We start from the raw sequence: 14,113 nt of genomic DNA, 5'->3' as shown, positions 1-14,113 counted from the left end.
TGTTTTTTAAAGGGGGTGGGGGGAAGCCCCCCCCCCCCCCCACCCCACCCCCGAAGAGCTGCATGGAAGAAACTCTGAATGTGAAGGTCAACAGTACCGCTTCTTTTAGCATTAAACAAATCTAATGAGTAAATAAAAAAATTAAGGAAAAAAAAGCGAAACAAATACATATTTAAAAGTTGTTTGGCCTTACTTCAATATTCTGCTAAATAGGTGTGTAATTTCTTTTAATTAAATCAGTGGCGGAACTAGAAATCAAAGGCTCCCCCGCAAAGAAAAAACTAGGGCCCCCTAATATATATATATATATATATATATATATATATATATATATATATATATATATAGGAGGCCATATATATATATATATATATATATATATATATTTATATATATATAATCTATATCCAGAGCAATTTAGTCTACTTCCTTGGAATATATAACCATTCTGAGAGAACAAATCAGAAAAAATTTAGTCCAAACTTATTTTGAGCAAAGCGAGTGACATACACATGCTGGTCAAAAATATATAAAGACGTTAGCTTGATTCGTGAATGGTTTCTCGCGTTATGTTTTTTTTTTCATTTTTGGCTTTTTTAATATCAATTTTGAAAAAAATGATTTTTTATATTATACTATTGTATAGTACGTCTTATTTAAGTAACAATTCAGAGAATCAATTGCTTTGTAATATACATAGTACAAAACTATTTAAATGAGCTTCGTGGGCATCCCTGTTTTAAAGAAGGGCAGTAAGTCATGGAAGTAGTGTGAATGTTTGCGTACCTTTCAAACTATAGCTCTTGTAGATTTTAAAATATTTTTCTACGCAACAATCTCTGCTATAGTAGACCTGTTTTTTTTTTTTTCTGTTTTTTTTACAAAACCACTTTCAAGATGCATGAAAAACATAATTTTTTGGTCGGAACTGGGCCCCTAAACGTCCTGGGCCCCCCCCCCCCCCCCGCATTGCGGGGGTCTGGCGGTATGGTAGTTCCGCCCCCTGATTTAAATACAATTGCATCATGAAAAACATTTCCCTTGACTAATGACATTATTGATCGATTATCTTAGTGAATATTAAAAGAATAGTTTTTTTTCTCCTTGCGCATGAATTTCTACAAGAATTTTTAAACCCCATAAAAATGCTCCCTCTTCAACCCTCTGAAGTTTCAAATACTACCTTCCCGCGCAAAACCGTATCATATAAAAAATTTTCAAATAATAATTGTTTTCTCATGAATTTTATATAATCAAGGGAGACAATCCAATACTATGTTAAAAATTATAATAATTTAAAACAAAGACATTTAAGTTTAGCAAGAAAAGTAATTTATATAACATGTTTCTTATTTTACTTAGCATTAATATTTATAATTTTATACACATGTTTGACTTGTATCCATTTAGTTTGTTTTCAGATTTATAATTTGATTCTAATTTAAATAGTCAACGGTAAGCTTTTTGAACACTAGGCCCACTTAATTTTGAGAGATCCTTTACTAGTTATAATAGCTTAGGATCGCTTTAGAAGCATTTTCATTTCAAGAGGAATGGAACTTAAACAATTATGGCAAAAGCATTGAAATTCGCATCTTATACCTCAAAAGTGTTAGCTAATGGAAGTGCTTAAATACTCTCACTTCAAAAAAAACACCTGTTACTCCATTGAAGCAATGTATTTCAAAAAAATAACAGCAGCGTTTCTGAAAATCTATCTGCATCTTCAAGGGCATACAGCACGCTTTCATCAGTTATAAGGCCAGCCTTTCATTCGAAAGGATGCTGCTGTCCTATGTGCTCTAAGACTGGTGTTGCACCTTTCAGTACAGAAGTGGACAAAAATTTTTCCAAATTTTTTGACAAAAGAAAATTGAATACGAACAGTCTAAAGGAAGTACCAGCCTGCCGAAGATTCTAGGATTTGAAATTGTTGCAAACGGAGGTGATGTCACTTTAACAAAAACAAGTGGGAAAGAAAAATTGTAGTGAAACTGAATGTTAATGGTGCTATGGACTGTGTCATGGTCAGAGAATCCCACTGATAAAGAAAATGATCCACCTCAAATGATCTGTAGACCACCCTTTGATATTGAGATCAGTAAGGGGGATGGGAAAAAGTTGGTGATTGAGTGTTCTTTTGCTCAAAATGATAGCTCATACATCGATGAGGAGGCATCTTATGACAAGAGCAGAGAAACAGACCAAATAGATGATAAGTTCGAGATTCGTGAAATTTCTTTCCAAGATGAGGGATCTACAGATGGAGGGTACACTGTTTCAGCCTCAACAATGGATGCTGAGCTCTTTGACCTGCTGATCGATATGCTGGATGAGTGTGGCATCAATGATGAGTTTATTGTCTACTTGGTAGACAACTGCACAGCTTATGAGAACAGCTTATATACGAGAAAGTAAAAATCAATCATTAACAATTAATGAAACCTAGCGAGTGCAGCAGTCACCTATCAGATCAATCCCCACCCAGACGGCAGCTGGGGTGTGCTCCGGACACCAGCACCGCCGTAACAGCTCCGTGACCCTGTACTGCGGTGTGAAAAATGACCCGTCACTTGATACCTGGGAGGTGAATTATACCTTTGTCCACAGGTGAGAAATCTTCTAGGTCATATTAACATTAAGCCACTCTACCTGGTAAGCCTTGTAGTGTATGCATTGTTCAAGGGAGACAAGACAGAATATACTTCATTACGATATTAAAAAAAAAGCCACAGTCTTCGCTTTTTAGCTAGAGAACGCTACAGAACAAAATAGACCAAGAAGTTAGTGTTAGTCTAAACTAAGACCTCGATTTTTGTCAACAACAAAGCCGCAACTTTTGTTAATGTGATGAAGTCAAAAAGTGACACGTAGATGACAAACAGACAGACAGACTAACAGTGGACTAAGACCCGGTCCGTATTGCGGCGTAATGGAGCAGTCTGGTAAAGTGCAAAGTCTGCCGTCCAACTCAGGTATTATTTTGTTTGTAGGCCTATTTATACTGTTTGTTTCGTTTCATTAGATTTATTTATAATATTCAACATATTTTACAAATACAGCTTTAAGTATTTATTTTATGAAAGATTTTAAATATATATGTATTATTATTTAGTGATTTCAAATAAAATATGTGTCAAAAATTGTTGTCGACATTTGGGTTAGTATAAAACATAAATTTGATGTAGATTTCTTAAAATGCTCAATCTACTGAAGTGAAATTCAATTTAAATCGAGCGACTGCGCTATCTTTTTACTTTCTCGTATATACGAAGTATAGAGAAAGTCTTGTAACCGTGCAAAAAAAAAAATCGAGATTTTTTACAAATCTCGACGTTTTACACCTCACTGATACGGAAAAACGTAATTTTGCAATCTTGTCCGTATGTCTGTGTGTCTGTCTGTCTGTCTGTCTGTCCGTGTGTAAACACGATAACTTGAGTACCGTTACAGCTAGGTTGATGAAATTTCATATATAAGTATTTTATCAAAATCGTAGATCCGTATCTTTTGAGCGATTTCCGATAACCGGAAGTGGTACTTTTCCTACTTTGAATTTTTCAAAAGCCTATAACTTGAGTACTATTTCAGATAGATAAATGAAATTTGATATGTAAGTAAAAGATCTAATTCTCTACCTTCTGTTAAATTTTGAGTAATTTCCGTTGACTGGAAGTAGTACTTTACGCTACTTCCGATTTCTCAAAAAACTAATGTAAATTTTAAAAGTACTAATAATATTGCGCACTATTATGCGCTTTTTTATTTGGCGTTCACTTGGTGTGCAATTAATTTGTCTACGAGATTTTATTCTATTTTTAAAACTTTAAGTATTTAAAATGGATTAAAAATCATGTCTATAGCCCGAGTTCCCATCCCCTGTTATTTTATATAAGAATATTCGAGAAAGTTTAGGGGAGATCACTCCCGGTTTATTTATTTTCAATTGAAGTTTTATATAAATCTTGAGACTGCGCTATCTTTTATCAATTGAAGTTTTATGTATATCTAGCGACTGCATTGGCTTAGCGAGGTCGGGTGTCACCCGGTGCGGCACTTAATGCTGTCACCCCCCAGAGGCGTAGCGACCCTTCCTGGGGAGAAATTTTCGATTTGCACCCCCCCCCCCCCTCAAACTTTCGATTTGCACCTCTTAAAAGACTATTTAACACTCGAATTAATCACTTAATTAAGTGGAATTATCATTTTTCTCTATATATTTTGCTATTTTTTTTGCCTTGGTGTTAACCCCTAAATGGTGTCACCCGGTGCGGTCCGCACCCCCCCCCCCCCCCGCCTCCCCCCCACCCCCCCCCCCCCTCGCTACGCCTCTGAGCGACTGCGCTATCTTTATCAATTGACGTTTTATATAAATCTAGAGACTGCGCTACCTTTTATAAATTGAAGTTTTATGTATATCTAGAGACTGCGCTTTTATCAATTGAAGTTTTATATAAATCTAGAGATTGCGCTTTTATCAATAGAAGTTTTATATATATCTAGCGGCTACGCTATCTTTATCAATAAAAGTTTTATGTATATCTAGAGACTGCGCTTTTATCAATTGAAGTTTTATATAAATCTAGAGACTGCGCTATCTTTTATCAATTGAAGTTTTATGTATATCTAGAGACTGCGCTATCTTTTATCAATTGAAGTTTTATACAAATCTAGAGTCTACGCTATCTTTTATCAATTGAAATTTCATATAAATCTAGACACTGTGCTATTTTTTTATCAATTAAAGTTTCATATAAATCTAGCGACTGTTTTATCTCCAACTTGGACATCATGGCTGTCTGGTCCACGGTTTTCAGTGTACAGCTGTCAGTTCCTGTCATCTTGGGTGAGTGTCACTTATGTGTGTGTCAATAGTTCTTCGCGCGTGTCATTTGTCTGTTACAGGTGTCTTATTCAATGGTGTGTCGTTTGTGTATCAAAGGTGTGTTACTGTCGTGTTGCTGGTGTGTCACTCAGTGGTGTGTTACCCTGCAGATTCAGGAAGTTTGACGACACATTTTTTCATTCTAAAACGTATTGTGTGAAATTTTAGCCGTTATTTATTTTACTTTTTTTTTTTAACGGGGACGGAATGGTCTAGCGGTAGAGAGCTGGACTTCTAACCCGTGTGTCTCGAGTTCGACCCGGGTTCTAGTCAGTAGACCGTCCCTGAGTCCACCCAACTATGATGGGTACCTAACTCACGTTAGGGAAAGTAAAGGCGGCTGGGCATAGTGCCGACCACACTATCCCCCCCATATATCGAGGTCAAAGAAACAAGCGAACTCTACTTCACTTGCCCTATAGACCGTCAGATATGAAAAGGGAACTTTTACTTTTTATTTAAAACAAGTTAATTAAAAAGTCTAGTGACATTTAAGCGCAATTTCCTTATGTTATCTAAAAATAGCTCTGTCGTAGCGTAAATCAAGAGCAGGGTTAGTAAGACCATTGGTTAAAATACATGTTTTATTTACAATATAGTTACATGACTAAAAACCATTGCGCGCCTAGCTACTGAACGTGATGACGCAGCCATTGAACGTGATTGCGCCGCTATTGAACGTGATGACGCGTGTGGTGTGGTTGGAAAAAATGCCTACTAATTCGGTCAAAATTTTAATTAATTCAAAATTTTTTTTTGTGACCGAACGAAAGGATATTTTTGAAAACTTTCTTCGGCAATATTGTTCTAAATTATGGCAGGAATCGATTGGTACATGTTTCAAGTCGCTAAGTTGTCTGGTTGCCGAGATATGGACCAAAAACTGATTTTTTTCGAGGTTTTTTGGCTTTTCCGGGAAATCCATGAAAGAAACCCGGAATTTTTATGGCCTATGCTCATCCTCGTAACTTACTTAACATAATTGCTTTTGGAACTAGTCATCGATATTGCTTCGTTGAGGAGGAGATACGACTTAAAGCTGCGGACACACATTCATACATTCATACATCCATCCATTCATCCATCCAGAAATGACGGGTTAATAAACGCAATTCTCCAGAATGGAAATTGCGCTAAAAATAAAAAAATAAAAAGTAATTGTATATCGTAATAGAAATTGACCAATAAGCCCAATGGGGTCGAGCCAAATAAGAGAAACGGTGCTGTTTTAAAAAATTGCAATCTTTAGGGGGTTTGGGTGGTAGGCTCAGTAGGCTGTAGTGTACATCATGTTATAGGGGTGAGGGTGTCTGGCTTTTTGTGACGATGTGTGACGATGGGCATTTGGGGATGTAAATATCGTTTGAAAAGGTGTAACATCGTTTATGCATCGCCTCTTACACGTGCGGCCATTATATTTATCCATGAACGGGTGTGAATTTCAAAAGCTAAAACGTAGGCTATTGCAAGTGTATTTGCTAAAATTGCCAAACATGGAAGTTGAATATTTTTTACTTAATCTTTGTATCAGTCAGGTCGAATGTGGTCTTTTTTCATGGGGCTTTACCTAGCCTCTATATCCGCGGAGTCCACTCAACCTAGCGCTACCTACGGATTAGCAAGAGGTGGCGCTGTTCTACTATGTGGAGCTTTTATTGGCGACTGGGTCGACGTCACGCCTAGGTTAAAAGGTAATACTAAATTACAGTACTCGGTGTTACTTACTTGAAAACGTTGTTGCTGCTTTTCTTTTTTTTTTTTCTTTTTGAAATTATTAGATTTGAACAAATGCGTGCGAAATTAAATTTAAAAAAAAAACATTTAAATATTGTCGAACAAATTAAAAAAAAAAATATTTGTAAATTAAATGTAGCTGTGGTTAAAATGTATCCTGAACAGCTGCGACCATGATCATGATTCTCCAGAATGTGTTGGTGATGGCGTGTTCTGGCACCATCCTGATCACGGCCCTGTGTGGGGGCAGGGAGATGCTGTACCACGTGTACGTCCCCGTGGTCTGTCTGTCCGTGCTGTCCCGCCTCATGAAGGAGGGGCGGGTCCTGGTGGTGGAGAGGGACTGGGTGGTGGAGCTGTGTTCTAGGGAGGAGCATCATCTGGCAGGTGAGACAGTTATTGTGTGTGTGTGGGGGGGGGGGGGGGGGGGGCTGGGGGGTGGAGCATCACCTGGCAGGTGAGACATTTACTGTGTGGGGGGGGGCTGGGTGGTGGAGCTGTGCTCTAGTGAGGAGCATCATCTGGCAGGTGAGACAGTTACTGTGTGTATGGGCTGGGTGGTGGAGCATCATCTGGCAGGTGAGACAGTTACTGTGGGGGGGGGGGGACTGGGTGGTGGAGCTGTGCTCTAGGGAGGAGCATCATCTGGCAGGTGAGACAGTTACAGTGTGGGGGGGGGCTGGGTGGTGGAGCTGTGCTCTAGTGAGGAGCATCACATGGCAGGTGAGGCAGTTACTGTGTGTATGGGCTGGGTGGTGGAGCATCATCTGGCAGGTGAGACAGTTACTGTGGGGTGGGGGGGGCTGGGTGGTGGAGCTGTGCTCTAGGGAGGAGCATCATCTGGCAGGTGAGACAGTTACTGTGTGTATGGGCTGGGTGGTGGAGCATCATCTGGCAGGTGAGACTGTTACTGTGGGGGGGGGGGGTGGTGGAGCTGTGTTCTAGGGAGGAGCATCATCTGGCAGGTGAGACATTTACTGTGTGGGGGGGGGGCTGGGTGGTGGAGCTGTGTTCTAGGGAGGAGCATCATCTGGCAGGTGAGACAGTTACTGTGTGTATGGGCTGGGTGGTGGAGCATCATCTGGCAGGTGAGACAGTTACTGTGGGGGGGGGACTGGGTGGTGGAGCTGTGCTCTAGTGAGGAGCATCATCTGGCAGGTGAGACAGTTACAGTGTGGGGGGGGGCTGGGTGGTGGAGCTGTGCTCTAGTGAGGAGCATCACATGGCAGGTGAGGCAGTTACTGTGTGTATGGGCTGGGTGGTGGAGCATCATCTGGCAGGTGAGACAGTTACTGTGGGGTGGGGGGGGGGCTGGGTGGTGGAGCTGTGCTCTAGGGAGGAGCATCATCTGGCAGGTGAGACAGTTACTGTGTGTATGGGCTGGGTGGTGGAGCATCATCTGGCAGGTGAGACAGTTACTGTGGGGTGGGGGGGCTGGGTGGTGGAGCTGTGCTCTAGGGAGGAGCATCATCTGGCAGGTGAGACAGTTACTGTGTGTATGGGCTGGGTGGTGGAGCATCATCTGGCAGGTGAGACAGTTACTGTGGGGGGGGGGACTGGGTGTTGGAGCTGTGCTCTAGTGAGGAGCATCACATGGCAGGTGAGGCAGTTACTGTGTGTATGGGCTGGGTGGTGGAGCATCATCTGGCAGGTGAGACAGTTACTGTGGGGTGGGGGGGGGGGGGGGGCTGGGTGGTGGAGCTGTGCTCTAGTGAGGAGCATCACATGGCAGGTGAGGCAGTTACTGTGTGTATGGGCTGGGTGGTGGAGCATCATCTGGCAGGTGAGACAGTTACTGTGTGTATGGGCTGGGTGGTGGAGCATCATCTGGCATGTGAGACAGTTACTGTGGGGGGGGGGGGGGAGGACTGGGTGTTGGAGCTGTGCTCTAGGGAGGAGCATCACCTGGCAGGTGAGACATTTAGACATTTACTGTATGTGTGTGTGTGGGGGGGGGGGGGCTGTGCCCTAGGGAGGAGCATCATCTGCAGAGTTTCTTCCAGGCATCTCTTCGGGGGGGGGGGGGGGGCTTTTTACCGCCCCCCCCCCCCCCCCCGAACGAAATGAAATTTATATAATTTATATAGAAAATATATACTTGTAACAGTGTCCGCCCCCCCCCCCGAAAATTTCAAGTGCCCCCCGGAGAAAAAAGTCTGGAAGAAACACTGATCATCTGGCAGGTGAGTGGGCGGGAGTGGGGGTGGTTGTGGTGCTAATCTGTAGAGAGGAGTGTCACCTAAAAAATTACAAGTAAAAAATGTGCTGGTTTTCCATTACACCAACCTCTAAAAACACCTTCGTTGGCTTGCAGTTATATACCACTAAAGTGATCACTTTTCTTTTTTTTTAGAACGGACTAACAGTAGTTAATTTTAAAACACATGACTTAAAACTTTTGGTTGTAGTTATGACGTCATCCTTCCGTCGTATCGATCTCCTGACCAAGATGCTGGCGCCAATTGTGACGGGTCACGTGATGGGGTACGCTGGCATCAACATGGGGTGTGTGTTGATCATCGTCTGGACCTCAGTGTCCCTTGGGGTGGAATATTACCTCATCAGGCGAGTCTACAGCCTCGTTCCCGTCTTGATGGAGAAGAAAAACATTGCTGGCAGTATGGGTAAGCCTTGAGCAAATAAATACCTTCTTAAAATATGAAGTTCATTATTCTTTGTTCTTAATTGTAATATCGTAGGGGATTTTCCCCAAAGCTATTAAGTATTTCGAGCCAACATGTTATGCGCCAGATGGCCCGTTGACTCTGACTTGATCATGATTTTCTTTCTGGGTGAGCTTTCATAACCTGTGTCAAAATTGGACAATCTACAAGGCAGTTTAATTTTGGAGTTGTCGCCCCTAGATAAGTTGCTGTACCCAGCTATTGAGCCTCATCTGTTGGTAGTTCAAATTCGGGAATTTTGGAGTTGAAAACCATGAACAAATGTCAGGCTATATTTGCCTAGGATTGGAACTCGGTGTGTCGTTAACCGAAAGACCAATTCAATGTGTTAAAACTTTAAACTTCATTAAGTTCAATTTATGAACGGAGAGCTTATGGAAGTATATAGACCAAACAATAATTATTTTTAAAAGAAACCTAATCAGGCAACAACTCCAGCTCACGGAAATTGACTTCTTCAACAGGTTTAAATGGTGAGAAGAACCACAGTTTGTTAAATACAGATTTGACGTCTTTGGAGGAAGAAGACACATCATCCAGGGATCTGGCACAAACCAGGGTAAAATATAGACCTACATCTGCTTTTGTAGGGACATGGTGTTTTTTAAACGTAGCTCAATGAACAGATTTGCCAGATTGGGATTATTTGTAAAATAGGGTTCGTTTATTTAAAAAAAAATTACAACAGTTAGTTTAGACATACCCAGAGTACAATAGACATACTTGAGAGTACAGTAGAAATACATGTGGGTGCAAAAGATATTCCTGAGGCTACAATAGACACACCTGATGGTAAAATGAACGTATCTCATGGTACAATAGACATACATGATTGTGCATTAGGCATACCTGTGGGTACAATAGACATATCTGTGGGCATAATAGACATCTGTACATACATTCGACACACCTGAGATTACAATACCTAAAAGTACGTTGACAACATGTTATATAGGAATATCACTAAAATCATGTACCGCGTAATAACCATTACGCAACTGGTTCCCCCCCCCCCCCCCTACAAATGTCACTCAAAGTGAGCAAGAGGGAGCAGAACCATATAATACCATTTTATTCCCCAATGTTTGGCTAAATCTCTCTCTCTAATCGTGATCGTTTTCTAATGTACTGATTCAACTAACCATTCTGTAACATTATCTCTATCAACTATTTGCCAGAATGGAAAAGCTGTACCCAAGTGCAAATGCGCTGATGGCGTCACCAAACGAATTTTCGCCCAGTTTCTTGTACTGTATCGCGGGTTCAAAACTTACGTGGCATATGACGTCGTCTTCGCCGGACTGGCTTTAGCATCACTTTATCTCACCGTGCTTGGTTTTGATGAGATAACCATTGGTGAGTTATGTGATGAGATAACAATTAAAGAGTTATTTAGTTAAATTATCGATTAGAGAGCTCGTGTAGAGTTAGACTTGAAGATGTAGGCATACATTTTAGAGAGGAATATGATACAGAAACGTAAACTCTAATGCCACAAAAATTGTAGGCTCGAGTCCCTCAAACTAGAGTCGACTCAGCTCTAATAGGTACCTGATTCTTGTCGTGGAAAGTAACAGTGGACATGGTGCTGACCACACACTCCCTTCACATAACGAGGTCAGAATCTACTTTATCCGCTTTGTAAACCTGCAAATATAGAAGGGTGCCGTATTTGTTTTTTACTTAGATTAGTTGTGAATCAAATTTAAACACAGAGACCACACCGTTGAATCTCAACAGCTTTGCTCTGTCACAGGTTACGCCACATCACAAGGCTTGGACGAGTCTCTGCTAGGCACCCTGATGGGCGTGGGCGCAGGTTTTGGTATCATCGCCACCTTCACATACCCCTACATAGTCAGGAGGGTGGGGCTACCCTACACGGGCGTCATGGCGCTAGGTTTGCAGGTATGAAGTAGTTTCATTTTACACCTTTCAGTGTGTATAAAAGTAGTGCTAATATGTTTCAGTTACCTTGGTATGTATGTAAAGGGATAGAGTGGTCAGTGTTCTTTGCGCTTGTCGCATTTATCTTTCCCTAACGCAAGTCAGATACCCATTAGAGTTGGGTGGACTCATGGACATCTTATACATTTAAGCGCTGGATCCGAATTCGAGAATTCGACCACGCCGTCACACTAGGTTTGAATAAGGCACGGTTCATTTTGTTTATATTTATTTAGAAATAAGACAAAATGAATCATTAAAGAGGTCGTCTTGGTCTAGTCGGTGAAGCTCACGCTTGCTAAAACGAAAAGTCCCGAGTTCGAACCCCTAGGTCAATAAGGTTCGGTAGCTGGGGACAGCAACCCATCTAGGAGAGACAACTACAAAATCAAACAACTGCTGCCTTGTAGTTTGTTCTTGGGTGGACAAAGGTTCAGAAAGCAATTCTAAAAATTAAAGCAGGCTGACATCGGAGTCTACGGTCTATATGATGCATAACATGTTGTCACGTATCACTTAACTGTGTTGGAGGAAATCACTTCCAACATTACAATTAAGAGCGAAGAAGTAGAATATCATTACATTTATTATTACAGCTAACGAACTTCTTTGGTCAGTGTACCGACCCGCATGTCTGTTTTAGGTCTTGTGTTTAACCTTGTGCGTCATTGCCGTCTGGCTACCCGGAAGTCCTTTCGATCTCACTTTGGAAACCAACATAGACAAAAACACGGAACTGAACTCTTCTGATACAAGATACAACTCTTCCAGTACCGTGTACATCAAGCCAATACATACATATATCAATACAAGCAATGTATCAGTGGACTACCCAATGGATATCTTAGGGAATTCGACATCTCTGAATGTTAGCGCGCTCAACGCTGAGAGAAACATCACGCGGACATACAGAACAGAGGCAACTGTATCTATCTGGGTCATGATGGCTGGGGTGGTACTTGCACGGTTTGGTAAGTTGTTTTTTTTTTTAAATTTAAATCTATAATAATTGGCATATTAGGTATAATCATTTTAGAAAGCTGTTTATATCAAAAGGGGACTTCTGTTAAGAACAAATGACGAAAAGAATAGCGCATTTTGTTTAAGTAAATCATACCAGAACTGCTTATGAATAACTAATTAGTAGCATAAAGGCTTTAGCTTTGCTCTGAAATTGTAAATACTGTTCTTCCCTGAATGGCTGGCATAACTGCCACTCACTTCATGCAAATGGCTTAACTTTTACACGATCCATGTAGGTCTTTGGACGGCTGACTTAATTATAACTCAATTCATGTGGGTCTTTAGCAAATAACTCCGAGGCGTAGCGACCCTTCCCGGCGCCTGGGGACAAACTTTCAATTTGGCGCCCCCCCCCCCCCCCCCCCCCCCCCCGGAGACAAACTTTCAATTTGCCCCCCCCGTCCCCAATATTTTTTATATTTATAATGCAAAACTGCAGCTAATATGTGCTTTTAATTTTTTTCCAACCCATTTGGGCGCCCCTAGAGTCGGCGCTCAGGGACAAATGTACCTCCGCCCCCCCCCCCCTCGTTACGCTTCTGAAATGACTTAACCATAACACGATCCATTTTGGTCTTTGGACGGCAGACTTAAATTTAGTTTTTTCAGGTCTATGGACGACTGACTTAACATTAAACTCCACAGGTCTATGGACGGCTGACTTTAAACTCCACAGGTCTATGGACGGCTGACTTGACTTTAAACTCCACAGGTCTATGGACGGCTGACTTTAAACTCCACAGGTCTATAGACGGTTGACTTTAAACTCCACAGGTCTATGGACGGCTGACTTTAAACTCCTCAGGTCTATGGACGGCTGACTTTAAACTCCACAGGTCTATGGACGGCTGACTTTAAACTCCACAGTTCTATGGACGGCTGACTTTAAACTCCACAGGTCTATGGACGGCTGACTTTAAACTCCACAGGTCTATGGACGGATGACTTTAAACTCAACAGGTCTATGGACGGCTGACTTGACCATCACACAGGTCTATGGACGGCTGACTTTAAACTCCACAGGTCTATGGGCGGCTGACTTGACTTTAAACTCCACAGGTCTATGGACGGCTGACTTTAAACTCCACAGGTCTATGGGCGGCTGACTTGACTTTAAACTCCACAGGTCTATGGACGGCTGACTTGACTTTAAACTCCACAGGTCTATGGACGGCTGACTTTCAACTCCACAGGTCTATGGACGGCTGACTTTAAACTCCACAGGTCTATGGACGGCTGACTTGACCATCACACAGATCTACTTGGACGCCGTGGCACCGACACAGCGTGGGATCGTCAACGGGGTGCAGGGGTCACTGAACCAGCTGATGGACCTGGTCAAGTACGGCCTGGTCCACGCGGCGCCCCACCCCCACCAGTTCGGCCTGCTGACCCTCGTCTCCTACACCTTCATCCTCACAGGCTGGGCCCTGGTGTGTCTGTACGCACTCAAAGCAGCCAGGCGCCGGAAATCCGGTTATTAGTCACTGGGACGTGTATGTGTGTGTATGTGGGGGAGGGGGGGGAGATTTTCTTGCAAACTCACATTTTTTTATCTACCAACTGTATATTAACACCCATATTTTCATTGTCAACGTTGTATCAGGCATACATCATCGGTCTTGGTCTGCTAAGTGTCACTGTAGCTAAGCCTACTCACATAAGGGTATTTGTAATTAAAGTCCAAAACCCTACCCCCATCCACCCTCCTGGCAAAGCACGTAGAAATGTAAGAGTAAGAAATAAAATGTTATGTTAAAATACCCTGTTGATTTTTTGTGAGTCTCTGACGTGTTACTCGCCATGTTTCGTTACTTTTTGCTATGTATGGTTCCCTTAG

General features: G+C 42.0%; 2 protein-coding genes across 2 annotated transcripts; both read left to right on the top strand.

Annotated features, from left to right (window-relative positions):
• Positions 1 to 1,869: 1,869 nt before the first annotated feature.
• LOC131954925 (conserved regulator of innate immunity protein 3-like) lies at positions 1,870 to 2,418 on the top strand (the record flags this gene model as incomplete). Its single annotated transcript, XM_059318772.1, has 2 exons — positions 1,870 to 1,985; positions 2,019 to 2,418. Coding segments are annotated over 2 exons (516 nt in total), but the record flags the coding sequence as incomplete, so codon positions are not given.
• A 2,349-nt stretch (positions 2,419 to 4,767) lies between these two features.
• Positions 4,768 to 13,764, top strand: LOC131954924 (solute carrier family 40 member 1). The gene is made up of 10 exons (XM_059318771.1): positions 4,768 to 4,846; positions 6,417 to 6,576; positions 6,785 to 7,006; positions 9,028 to 9,243; positions 9,768 to 9,862; positions 10,482 to 10,659; positions 11,060 to 11,211; positions 11,894 to 12,221; positions 13,234 to 13,296; positions 13,498 to 13,764. The coding sequence occupies exons 2-10, from the start codon at positions 6,426 to 6,428 to the stop codon at positions 13,755 to 13,757; spliced, it is 1,665 nt and encodes a 554-aa protein (XP_059174754.1). The 5' UTR covers positions 4,768 to 4,846; positions 6,417 to 6,425; the 3' UTR covers positions 13,758 to 13,764.
• The last annotated feature ends 349 nt before the right edge of the window (positions 13,765 to 14,113 follow it).

The sequence above is a fragment of the Physella acuta genome, unplaced genomic scaffold, assembly GCF_028476545.2.
Source record: "Physella acuta isolate Inbredline_101_S28 unplaced genomic scaffold, ASM2847654v3 ptg001040l, whole genome shotgun sequence".
Classification (NCBI taxonomy): Eukaryota; Metazoa; Mollusca; class Gastropoda; family Physidae; genus Physella; species Physella acuta.
Note: the sequence above shows the minus strand (reverse complement) of the source record. Positions and strands in the feature narration are given on the sequence as shown.

Excerpts from the sequence above, each read along its gene's own strand:
- LOC131954924 (XM_059318771.1), top strand. The coding sequence starts at position 6,426 with ATGTGGTCTTTTTTCATGGGGCTTTACCTAGCCTCTATATCCGCGGAG. Across the intron at positions 11,212-11,893 it reads TCATGGCGCTAGGTTTGCAG|GTCTTGTGTTTAACCTTGTG; the intron begins GTATGAAGTAGT and ends TGTCTGTTTTAG. Across the intron at positions 12,222-13,233 it reads GGTGGTACTTGCACGGTTTG|GTCTATGGACGGCTGACTTG; the intron begins GTAAGTTGTTTT and ends TAAACTCAACAG.